This window comes from Panthera onca, chromosome A1 (genome assembly GCF_046562875.1).
Source record: "Panthera onca isolate mPanOnc1 chromosome A1, mPanOnc1 haplotype 2, whole genome shotgun sequence".
NCBI classification, from domain to species: Eukaryota; Metazoa; Chordata; class Mammalia; order Carnivora; family Felidae; genus Panthera; species Panthera onca.
Window position 1 is genome coordinate 92,202,654 of NC_138339.1, and position 13,199 is coordinate 92,215,852.

Consider the following 13,199-nt stretch of genomic DNA (forward strand, 5'->3'; position numbering starts at 1 on the left):
CTATAACCTTACAACATCAATTACTCATTGCCAAGTTTGGGAGTTCCTAAATCCACATTCATTTCTCACATCAACAGTGTTCAAAGGTCACCAAGACCACCTTAGGTATGACAATTCACGACTCACAGAACTCATTTAAAATTATTATACCTACAGTTACAGTTTATAACAGTGAAAAGATTCAGATAAAAATCAGCCAAGAGAGGGGCTGCTGGGTGGCTCCGTTGGTTAAGTGTCTGATTCTTGGTTTTCGCTCAAGTCATGATCTCATGGTTTCATGAGTTCGAGCCCTGCATAGGACTCTGTGCTCTCAGTGCAGAAGCCTGCTTGGGATTCTCTCTGTTCTCTCTCTCTCTGCCCTTCCCTTGCTCATGCTGTCTCAGTCTCTCTCTCAGAATAAATATATAAACTTTAAAAAAAATCAGCCAAGAGAACAGGCATATGGGGCAGAATCCAGAAGAGTTCTAGGCATTAGCTTTCCATTGTTTTCTCTCAGAGTCTTGAACAGTGCTAAACCTCTCTCAGCAATGATATGTGACATACAATATACACTAGGTATTACCAACCAGGAAAGCTTACTTCAGCCTTGATGTTCAGAGTTTTTATTGAAGCTCAGTTATGTAAACATGGTTTACTGCCCGCAAGGCTGACTTTAGTTTCCAGCCCCTTAGGTGGTCAAGCTAGTCCAAAGCCCCCACCATAAATCACTTTGTTAGCATACATTATCTGGCCCAGCCCATGTAAACAAAGACAGTCTTCTCCTGCAGGATGTTCCAAGGCTTTCAGCTCACAGGAGCTGAAAGCAAAGGTCAGACCTCTTTTTGGGGTAAGGTTAATATTTTACTGCACACTCATATTACACAAAGTTGTATGTTTTGTATTCTCTTCACTGGAATGACCTACGTCTGCAAACATTGTGACTATACTAGATTGGACACACCCTGAATTGTACAGATATGTTCTCCTGCTGATAAATTGTTTTGGATGGTTATGGCCTTACTTCATCTGCACTTTTGAAGGGCAGGATGCTTAGGGTTGGAAGACACTGAGGCAGCTCTCTGTTCCTCTCTACCAGTGAGGATTTTTGCTGCAGCATTGTTGTGAAGTCTTATAGTGAGGGCTCATCCCCCAACTCATTCTTTTCCAGACTCATGATCAATGTAGATGGTTATTAACACAATCTACTCTCTCTGACAAAACCTTTTCTTTATGTGTGTGTGCACCTCTTAGAATGTGATTCTCAGTGTGCACTGTTTTTCAAGGAACATTTCCTAGAATGTTGGAATTTACCTGGAAACTGATTTCTTGTTTCCGTTTTACATATGAAAGAATGTACTTATATTTAGACTAATTTTGTTACAGAGTTTCATTGGTTTAGTGGAATTGATTGGAGAGAAACCATCAAGAATGATATACCAGCCATTCAATCATGAAATGGTTTCAGGATGCTGATAAATTTTCCTAGAAAATTGAATTCACTGAATAATAGCTAGAGTCTATGTAGGCTAAAATAATCAAACTTTGGTTTCAGACTTTTTATATCCAATCACTAACAGAAGTTTCATACATGTAAAACTTCCAATAAGATTTTTTTAATGTGATGTACGTTCATACCACTAATTGAAACTTTTTAAGACATAGTTTTCTATACATTTTAACACAAGCCTCACATTTTATTTTATTTTTTAATGAAAAGTTTTGGTTTTTAGAATGCTTTAATATAGGGCAAAGTAGAACAAAAATTGCAAATTTTACTAAGACATATTAATAATATAGTTATAGAATGAGAAGCAACTGGTCTTTCTTATAAACACTATCTGAATAAATAAATATGTTTACTTTCATTTATGCATACTAATTCTGTGAAAATCTTCATTAGACTTTAAACCATTAAAGCATTCATTCAAGTTATACCTGAAATTTTTGACAGTCCAAAGAAATTCAAGTAATGTTCTTTTTATTCAATTATTTTAATATTTTATTTACTTTTGAGGAAAAGAGAGACAGAGTATGAGTGGGGGAGGGAGAGAGAGGGAGACACGGAATCCGAAGCAGGCTTCAGGCTCTGAGCTGTCAGCACAGAACCCGATGCAGGGTGCAAACTCACAAACTGCGAGATCTTGACCTGAGCTGAAGATGGACAGTTAACTGACTGAGCCATGCAGGTGCCCCTCAGTAATTTTATAGAATAATATAATATTATATAATAATAATTATATAAAAACAATTTTTATGATGCTGAACCATAAACTAATAAGTGTAAGTCCTTTATGTCACTCAAAATGCCAGATTTTATACTCACATTACACATAAATGGTTACTTTATGAAATAGATACTTAACTCCAATGTCTATTAAATTTCTACTATTTTTATATAGATCATAATTCTAACTAAGGAATTGCTATTTTTAAAATGTCATGATTCAATAAAATGAAATGAAATTGGAATAAATATAAATTTCTATATCCACTATAAATCTATTTTACAAGTAAAACAATGGGAAAATCCTGGCTTAAGAGAAATTCTATGACAAAGTTCATAGTTTATTTGACCATCAGTCATCAATCATGACCGAAGTGAATCTAATAGTTTTAAATAATTTTATTGCATTGATAGAAGCATTGTATCTGTAACAAAGGTAAGTATCCTCTATATTTTGAGCCATTCAAGTCATAACTACATACTATGTCTGGATAAATCCACACTTTAATTGAGTCATAGTTAAACTAGAGGGTATCCAATGGAATGCAGTCAAGATGATAAGTTTGAAGATCAACTTAAATGAGGAATTTTTTAAGCAACCATGACTGTTTAGCCTCAAACACTATTTTTGAGTTTTTGATAGGTTTATATTAGTTATTATTAGTGTTTTTCTTTTGGTAATTAGATATCTTCTATGCTTTTTGGGCATAAAGCACTAGGATCATAGATCAAAGTTTGAAGGAGGCATATGTCAACCCATAAAAAGACAGACTTCCAAAGTGTCTAAAAGCATACCTACCCTATTATATTGATGAATAGGTTGCCATGGCTGAAAGTTCCATGTCAGAAATGTTAGAAAAAAATTGGTGCTGGCAGATCTATACCTTCTTTTCCAAGTCTTGGGTTCTTCCATTGTATGGGTAGAGTTAAATAAAAACAGGGTTTCTCAGGGATCAGAGCTTGAAAAGACTGTTCTTTTCTAACTCTGTTATAAGTACTCTAGATGAAAGAATAAATAATTGAAATTATATATGCCAAATAAGATTTTTTTTCACTTTCCATTCCTTTCCCTGCCCTGAACACACACACACACACACACACACACACACACACACACAAATGCTGCTTTAGGGTAATGCATTTTTATCTTGATCTTTTATCCTTTAAGGATATCAGATTGGTGTATAGACATAGCCAATGAAGCCAATGGTATGTCTGACACCATTACCAAAGCAAATACAAACAGTAGAGAAAACTCGAGAAAGCTTATTCAACCCTTATATTTCCACAATATTTGGAATTCCAGATATCGTTCTAGTCTCCACATATCAAAAGAGAGATAATGCAATCTAGAAAGGGGTGACCAAAACGCCATGGGGATGAACTGATGGTTACCCAAGACCTTGCTAAAATACAGACTCTTTAGCCCTGAAGAGCTCAGGGAGGCTACCTAAAACTGCTTAAAACTGCTGGTTAGATCCCAAAAGGTTAGACCAGTGAGAGTCTCTTTAAAACTTTTAATGCATTTGTTTACAACAAATAACATATCTTCACAGACCAGATGGCTTTCTAAGTAAGTAGTATGTGCAAGAAATCCCCAAAGAATTCCTCAACATTTGTGAAAGGCAGGTATATAGTACATGGCTGCTAAGAAAAGCTCTCTGACTGTGTCATGAAGGATAATCCTGCCTTCTTGGCAGTCTCCACTGATGACGTCTACTCTGGCCTGAATAGACCATTGTCCCTAATGAAGAATGACAAGTCTCATCTGAGAAAAAAATTATTAAAACGTTGCTAGAAGCAACATTTAATTGTTTTATCTGACAGTCTCTCTGTGTTGAGATTTGAATTTTCATTAGAATCTGATTTGAATTTTAACTAGTATCACAGGAGAGTTGACATTGGAAAACAGAATCCAACATCTCCGCCACATGGAGGCAGTTGTAGTTTTCTCCCTTATCCTCTAGGTTGTAACTATGGAAGCCTATCCAAAGTACTTTCAGTACCTTTTCCTTGAGTCCCCGTGTGTTGGGAAAATCCTGAGATCCCTAAGCATTATCATGTTTTAGTGCATCAACAAACTTGTCATCAGCTAATTATTAGCTGAGCCTCCTCCTGCAACCGAAGCATGTGCAGACTCTTTCCTAAAAACTTCTCAGACTATCTTTCTTGTGTACAATATTCCCCTTCTCAGTGGAGATTCATTCAATGTTTTCCATCAGTCTTTTCAGACTTTGATTTCAATCGAGGTGCTTATATGTCTAAAGTGTGTATATGAAAGTGCATTGCTAGAATTTTTACACATTTTTAAAAGTTAACTAAAAATACTGAGTTTGCATTCCTTTGCTGGGTAAAACTTTGAAACTGCAATTCTTAAGCAAGATCTTCCTAGTGCTGGAGACAAGGAAACAGTACATGAGCCACATGTTTGCACAGCAAGTACAAGATGTCATGTTAGAAATCGCAAGTATGTGCTTAGTGTTCGTTACTATATCATTACTGACAGACCTCCAATATTAAAAGTATATTTTCACTACCTTTAGCTCATAGTTTGGGTGATTCCAATGTCGACTGTGGCTGTTTTTCTGTGAAAATTTTTGTTTTTTAATGATACTATTTTATGAAACTTCATTTAATCTTTTTAATGAGCATTCAAATATTTATGACTTTCACACATTGAATCAGAAATGTCACAGTTGTATGCAGTTTCAGAGCTGATGTAGTTTCTTTAAATATATTTTCCATTATAAAAAGATAAGTCTAACTAATATGTCAACTATTCCTTTCTGGATTGATAGTTTCTTATTGAAACTTGTGCTGAGGACCAGTGACTTAAAAGCAAATTGTTTCTTACTGTATATCTTTCTTAAGAAGTGGTATGACACTATGTTTTGGACGGTTATAGATCTTGTGATGAAAGTTAATGAATTTAAGTTCTATTATTCTGAAGATATACGTTAAGTTCTCCAGCAGGGCTATGAAATTGGATTTGAGATTCTGTATTAAACTGTAACACGACAATCTCAGTGAAGTATTTGAATCCAACATTATATGTCAGAGAGAATGTCAGGGATCCGTACAATATACTCTCTTATTTTCTGCTTTTGCAATGACAACCTCTCTATGGATTTCTGGTGAGTGTTTGTGTGGTATGCCCTATCCATGTGAGCTTCTGCTAACAGAGACACTGTTACTTAGTAACACATTTAAATCCAGAATTAGTTCCTGCTTGGTCAATTCAAAGCCAGAGCATTGCTGAGGATAAAATGCCTATTAAATGAAAATGGATTCAGATATGCCAGGATGATGAATTCTAGATTTGGCACAGTTCGGTATTCTCTTCTTCAGCAAGTATTTATTCAAAAATAGCCTTTGAGATATATTTTGTGTCATGTTGAAAGATTATTCCCCACCAGATGGGGATCGCACTTTGCATTTGCCCTCAACGACACGTAATCTTTCCATGGGACCAACAGAAAGATTACCCCATCTTGTCTCTTGCTTCTATTAATCAGTACCATGCTGTCTAATGCCTTAAAGAGCATATCTTTATTTTTCTATTTCCAGGGGACCTTTTATGATCATGTGAGACTGAACCAACTTATTCTAGAAGACGGTTTTTAAAACATTCCCTTTAATTTTAGAATGTTCAAAGATACAGATTAAATATTCTGTCATGTAGTGATGACGTTTCTTTTTTTTTTTTTTCTTTTTTTTTTTTTTTCCTTTGGGGAATTTTCTTTTCAGGTCTCCCTTTACCCATATAGTCATGTTTTGATCTCAAGCAAGAAAGAAAATTATCTTCCAATTATAAGATGCCTCATAAAGTTAAAAGGGGAAACTCTGAAGGGACATTCACTATCCTAGTTGAGCTGAAATAAAAATGTGAATATAAAATCATTAGAAATTCCTTCAATAATAAGTGTTCAGAATCTCTAGGTTAAAAAATGATGAAATCTTCAAGTAAGACTAAATATTATGAATGCATGAATTCTCCCAAAGTCATGTGTAATTTAATACCATTTCTATCAGGATCCCAGTAGTTTGATTTTGTTTTTTCTGAAACACGCACTTTTAAAAGTTATTATAAAGGTCTCTTGGGAGAAAAATGGACATAAAATGCATTAAGAAAATAAAAAAGCTTTGCAACAAAAGAAGGAAGATAGAGAATAATGCAGTGCCAACGTGTCAGAACATTATAAGTCACAATGATCACAACAGTATTGTATGGATCCAGAAATTAATAGACAGAGAAGCCAAAAAAAGAAAGGGGGGGGGAGTACAAAACAGCATTGATTGTGTTATCTCTTGGGGAATTTGTTGTCTATGTGAAAAGTGAGCAAAAGACATTTTGATGGTACTGTGCTCACCAAATATCCATGCTCTCCTCTCCATTTTCCAGCCTCCTTTACGGCTGGGCTGGGGTCATATAATTAGTTAAGGTCAATGATATGTATCCAAAAATGATGTAAGCTGCTTCCTTACTGTGTTCTTTAAAACATCCTGCACAGGCTAACAACTCTCTCTCACCATATCATTTGTCACTGTGGAGACCCCATGTTTTAGATGATGGCTAGCCTAGATCAGAGCAGCCTAGATCTCTGAGTCACTCCTTGGAAGAAAGCACCCTCAGCAAGCTGCCTAATCAACATCAGCCTGTGACATAAGCAAAAAATAAATATCTGTTGCATTTTTAAAAACCTGATAGGCAAAGGAAAATGGTAGATATACATATTCCTGCCTTAGACACCCAGTTTTGTTTTATTTATTTATTTTTATTTGATTGTTTTTAAGTAGGCTTCACACCCAGCGTGGAGCCCTACATGGGACTTGAACTCATGACGCTGAGATCAAGACCTGAGCTGAGATCAAGAGTCAGATGCCTAACCAACTGAGCCACCCAGGCACCCCTTATTTAAGTCTTTACATTAAACATTACTTGACAGTTTGGTTTAAAAATTATCATTAGAAAGAAGCTGCAACAATTTATTTTGAAAAACATGATTACTTCTCAAATCTCACTTTTGGGAAAAAAGCTTGAAACAAGAAAATAATAAAAATAATTCCCAAGGAAAAGAAGGCTACATGATTGATATTCTTTCCTCTTCTTTACTAGGTTTTCCAGGGCAATTTTGACAATGATACGCACAGGAAAAATGTCATCGACCCTCCCATCTATGCACGGCACATAAGAATCCTTCCTTGGTCCTGGTATGGAAGGATCACACTGCGGTCGGAGCTGCTGGGCTGCACAGAGGAGGAGTGAGGAGACTCCATACCCCACAACTCTCCTCTCTATCTCCCTAAAAGTATCTCCACGGAATGAACTGTGCAAAATCTGTAGGAAACTGAATGGTATTTTTCATGAAAAAGTGCTTAAATTATGGTAGGCCACTGTCTTTAAGGAGGTCTAAGCTTACCTTTTCAATGGTTTAATTTGATTTTTATTGTTTAAATTTCTTAAGCAACATCACATTAACTTGTGAATTACTTTTGTCATTGTCTTTTGAATTATTCACAATGGTTGAAATATATTAAGAAAAGAAAATAGCACTCTTTTGATAGCAAGGGTAAAAAAAATCTCACAGTTATCAAGTAGAAGCAAGAGTTGATAGAACTTTTATAATCAATACTCAACTAATTCTTATAAAAGGGATACCGCAATGTTAGCAATAAGTTTTTTTTCTTCTGTAATGACTCTTCATTATCATAATTGTTTCCCTGTGCCTACCAAACACTGTCAGTGCTTAGAACAGAATTTTAAAGGATCTGTAACAGGCAGTACTAATTGACGTTATATTTCTCATTTTGCTTCCAGTATTTCTAATCAAATATTATGTGATCTTTTTTCCTTTTTGTTCTATTCATATATATCTTTATATTATATAATGACTGAATAAGTCCATATTTTTTTTTTGCTAATTGAGTTTACTTCTAGTATTTGCCTAAAAGGAGGATCATGTTTGTGTGTGTATACATATATATGGAACATGATTGTGTATCAGTAGATTGATCATATTTAATATCAGTATATTGAATCTGCAATTCTATTTTTGAAGGAAGCTATAACTATGTATTTCCAAATGCCTTCCTTTACAAAAAGCCGAATACCACCATTTTGCAGAATAAACAAAAACAGAATTATATGATGTCCCTTTAAACTGGAATTTTAAACTTTTCATCTTATTTACATACCCTTATCTCCACTTTAGGATAATGAATTTTTTTCTCTATTTAAGAAATTTTTTAGCAAACAAATGTTAGCATCGTGCTGCATAGCTTGGCCAAGCATACTCCTCATTTGTTTGTTCACCTCTGCATTTCCTGTGAAACTAACATTTTATTGAGACTTGAATGAAACTGGTAGTGGTTTCCCAGGAAAGCACATTGTGTAGTTATTTGTGAAAAGAAAAGTATTTACTAATGACCAAGTAGTCCATCATTTTAAGATGAAAATTGATTTCTATTTATTTTGCTTCGGAGGTCCTGAAATAATAAGCAATTATCATAACAATTTGTTATTGATAATGGAGGTTTCATTGACATGTCTCTCAAATTAAAGCTCACACTGCCTCCATAAAAGTCCTCAACATCTAATTTATAACCTTTACAAGTATTTATTTTATAAGGCTTAGACACGGAATTATTGGAGTTTTAAATTAAGGGTCCTGGAAAAGAAAGTATGGTATGTGTACGAAATGTTAAGGTCCTGTGCAACACTGAGAAGTTTTTTTTTCTCCCCTCTATTATTTGTGCTGCATAACAAAAGCCACTAGACTGTTACTGTATTGTCTGTCCATGTGTTAAAAGCATTTCTTAATGATGTATATATGGAGTGGTCTTCAATCATAGTGAAGAATTTAAAGGGAAAGTCAATCATAATGGCATTTTTAATAAGAGCAAAATTCGGACTGGCTGGTCACATACTTATCCTATGCCCACGGGCTTTCTATTTCAGGTTCTTAAGAAATTGTTGATTTGAAGCTTATTAAATGGCAATCATTTTTCAGCATCTTTCACAAACAAAATTGTTAGGTCCTCAATATTACCTTTTTCGGGCAATTTTAAAATTAGGAATTTAAATCTTTTCTATTCCCTATATTTCACCATCATATTACAAATCATTACATAGGCCCAACAATATACACATACTTACTGTCTAGCCAATGCCTTTTGTTTCTTTAAGCCTTTACTGTCCCACCAAATTTCTAACCGTTTTCCTTTGCAGACTATGCATAATCGATTCTCCATTCTCAGCAGAGTATATTATGGAAATTCTGAGTAATGCTTTGTAACAATTACTTTCTCAAAATTATTCATTGCCTCTCGTGATGTTTTGAATTTTATTTTATTGATAGTTTTTTAAACAAATATTTTCAAAGAGAGCGTGTTAAAATTATACTTGTTACCTTTTAGAAACACATTGAAATGGCTTTCCCTTGCTTGTGCATTTTCTCCATGCTCTCTGGTATCTTCAGCAACATGGCATGGCCAACTGGATACCTATTGGTCCCGTGATGTCCAAATTTATGATCACAAAGGGGTTCCCAGGTGTAGTCATGTTAACAAGTACTATAAAGTAGCATGTAGCTGTTGTGTCATTTGTATCAATGGCATCAGTGGGAAACAAATTCATTCTATTTAAATTCACACTAAAGAAAATCTTGTAAGCAGAATGCCCAGAAGAATCACCTTGTCTTCACTATACGGAGTAACTATAATATGCTAATTTTATAATCTCTGGAAATAACATTTTAAACATCTCCATTTTATCTATGTCCTGTCAAAAGCACTTATCATAGGCACTAATTCTGATTTCAGGGTTGACTTTCTCTTTCTGAATGGCTTCATAAGGATTGGTGTGAACTTTGAAGACTTAGGGTACTAATGATTGTATCTTTGCTAGTCAACAAATTATGAAATATAATACTCACTGCTGGCGTCTCATGTGTCAGTAAGTACAGAAGTAACTAAGACACAGATAACCTTTGCAAACCTTAAAGCTGTGTAATATTCCAATGTTGTTTTTTTTTCTTTGTATATATACTTAAATCATGTAGGATGTTGTAAAATTAGTATGACCTTGTCTAGTCTTCAAACTTAAAATAAAACTTTTGAAACTCTGGGGTACTTTTGAAGCAGTTGTAATTAAACACATTTGTAAGAATACACAAATTGTCTGAATGTGATGCCCACCAGTCTTAACTACATGCTTGGCTTACTTTTTCTTTGTACAGGACAATTAAGCAAATGCATTAAAAGAAAAAAAGATTACAATAGCCTCCAAATATCATTGATATCAGCTAACTTGGCTTTTCCCAAATTATTAAAATGTGTGCATTTCTCGTGCCCCTTTCAGCTGTGGAAAATTTATTGGAATACTAATAACCCAAAGTCATTTTTTTGCCTCATACATATTTAAAGTCTTGTGTTCCAGGATTGATCTGCCGAGTGTTAATCAGATGCCATTGCTATCATTTCTATTGTCTTTTGTGTACATGATTCTCAGGAGTATAATGAAGAGATCCAGTCAATAGTAAGCAATAACACAAACATTAATAATATATTTACCCATGTTACCTCAGCTATCCCTTAAAGACCTTCAGAACATTTGGCTTCTTTTAAACCCTGTTTCTGCTCCTCTGCAAGTCATAGGTAAAATATGAAGTCTGTGTTCCTCCCACTTTTTAAATATATATATTTTTAAGATTCAGAAGTTTTGGAGGAAAGTGGAAGCTATTAAATGTTGATTCCTTAGTTAAGCTTCAACGAATCTCTGGTAGTTCTCAGTATCAACTTGTAATGTGTGCTTATGTAGTCGTGCATATTCCTATTTAACTGTATTTGAATGTGAATGCTTTAGTTCCGTTGTTTGCCTAATTTTTTTCCCATACACAGACATACACATATATGCTTTTACTAAGTTAAATATATATATAAGGCCAATAAAGAATCAGGACAACATCTATACAGGGCAAAAATTCATTTCGATAGAATAATTATTCAAATGAAAAATTTCAATAGTGAAGCTTTTAAAATAACTGATTTAAGACATGCAAACAATAGAAACATTTAGAATTCCAAGGAGGAAAGTCTGACCATGTTGTAATTTGTTTTAAAAAAATCTGTTAAGACTAACATCATGAATAGAAAATATTCTCTTCTCTATAATCTAAAAGTTTAAAACATCTAACACTTCAGCTTTGAATACATGATTTTAAGTTAAGATTTTGGTAAACAGACGTTAATTTTTACTGTCAGGAATGCAGTGCTCTCTTTCTCTTCCCTAGGTTGGTTCAAAGCTATATTAATAACTGAGTTAGTGTGTTATTTATTTGTGAAAAATATTGCCTCTAGCCCTTGAGATGCAAAAAGACCCTTTTACCTGAGCAGGTAAAATGGAGGATTAAACCCTTGTGCTAGCTGAGAAATACCTGAACTACTCTGAAGCAGAATGTACTGATAAATGTCTTTACAAAGAAAGAGTACCTAGTGTGTGTAGCAATTTTTCTATTGACTTTGAAGGGGAAAACAGGATTCCTTGATTCTATTGCAGTGTCTATAATTCATATTGGATGTTTCAAAATTACTACCAAATAAAGTGTTTTCCACAGTAGGCAAGTGGCACTTACTCAAAGTGTTACTCTGTTAGATGAATTTGGTAGCAGAAACAGGAAAACATTTTTGGAAAAAGCTCCTCATTTAGTTGTTTTTGCATATCTTGGCAGGGGTTGACTGAGTCATTTGAAAACACTAATGCTGTGGAAATATGGTATAGTAGCATCACCAAATGGTCACCGTATTACATGATTAGGCATTGCATATGGTGACTGCCTCTGACTTAATTTTATTTTAATGTCCTCAAAGGCATGAACCACACTCTTGTATATTTATGTAAAATCCCCATAGTGCCATTTACATGCCCTTGCGTAAATATGTTAATAATGATGATGCATTGTGACATAAGCTCAACCTGCTGCTACCTGGAAAAGAAGTGGAGGCTGTGAGACTAATGGTGCAAACAATACATCCCCCATGGCCAATATGGCGACAGCTTTGTAATAACTTATATAAGCAGCAGGGCCCAGACATTGTAAGGAATTAAGGGCAAGGCAACTGGGAGTAGACTGCATGCATATGACAGAGAAGGAATATTCCTGATAATAAATGGCTGAAATGGCAAATTAAGCATAGATTTACACATATTTTATCACTGTTCCACTTCTTAGGGATCATAGAGCAGAATTTAATAATAATAATAATAATAATAATAACTTGCCTTTAGTAGGAGAACTATGGCAGGCCAGTGACATTTTCCACCTGGGCCCAAGAAACAGGAATTGGACAGAGAGATTAAAGAGGGCATATTACAAAGAAAAAACACTATATAATTAACCTCAAGCAGTTTAGCTCCCTCAGTTCTCGAACTTCTTAGGTAATAATATGGAAGAATGTTATTTTTTTAAACAGCAGGTGCATCCTGCTATTGTTTAATGTTTTTGGACCCCCCCCAAATTCATATGTTGAAATCCTAACCCCCAAAGGTAATGGTGTAGGAGGTGGGGATTTGGGGAGGTGATTAGGTCATGAGGGTGGAGACCTCATGAATGGGATTAGTGGTCTTATAAAAGAGACCCCACAGAGCTTCCTAGCCCCTTCCTCCATGTGACATAGCAGAAAGACACTAGCTATGAATCAGGAAGTAGGCCCTCACTCAACTATGGTAGTTATCTTGAACTTGGATACTTTCTTGTGCTTGTATACTCTTGAACTTCACCGCCTCCAGAAGAATGGGCACGAGCAATACATTTCTGTTGTTTATAAGTTACCCAGTCTGTGGAACTGTGTTACAGCAGCCTGAATGAACTGAGACACATCCCTAAAAGGAACCCATTTTTAGCGGTATAAATACCTGAATAAGCTGCTGGGGATGTGTACTGAGACTCCAAGAGCCATGTTTAAACAGTACTAAAATGCTTGTCAAACTTCTAGTGGC

General features: G+C 34.9%; 1 protein-coding gene across 2 annotated transcripts in view; it reads left to right on the forward strand.

Moving 5' to 3' along the window:
- EDIL3 (EGF like and discoidin domains 3) overlaps positions 1-10,326 on the forward strand; it is a 423,610-nt gene extending 413,284 nt beyond the window's left edge. For both annotated transcript variants that reach the window (XM_060635428.3, XM_060635426.3), the window contains one exon: positions 7,320-10,326. In XM_060635428.3, the coding sequence (XP_060491411.1) occupies positions 7,320-7,469 (150 nt within the window). In that variant the 3' untranslated portion in view covers positions 7,470-10,326. The remainder of the gene's footprint in view (positions 1-7,319) is intronic.
- Positions 10,327-13,199: the final 2,873 nt, after the last annotated feature.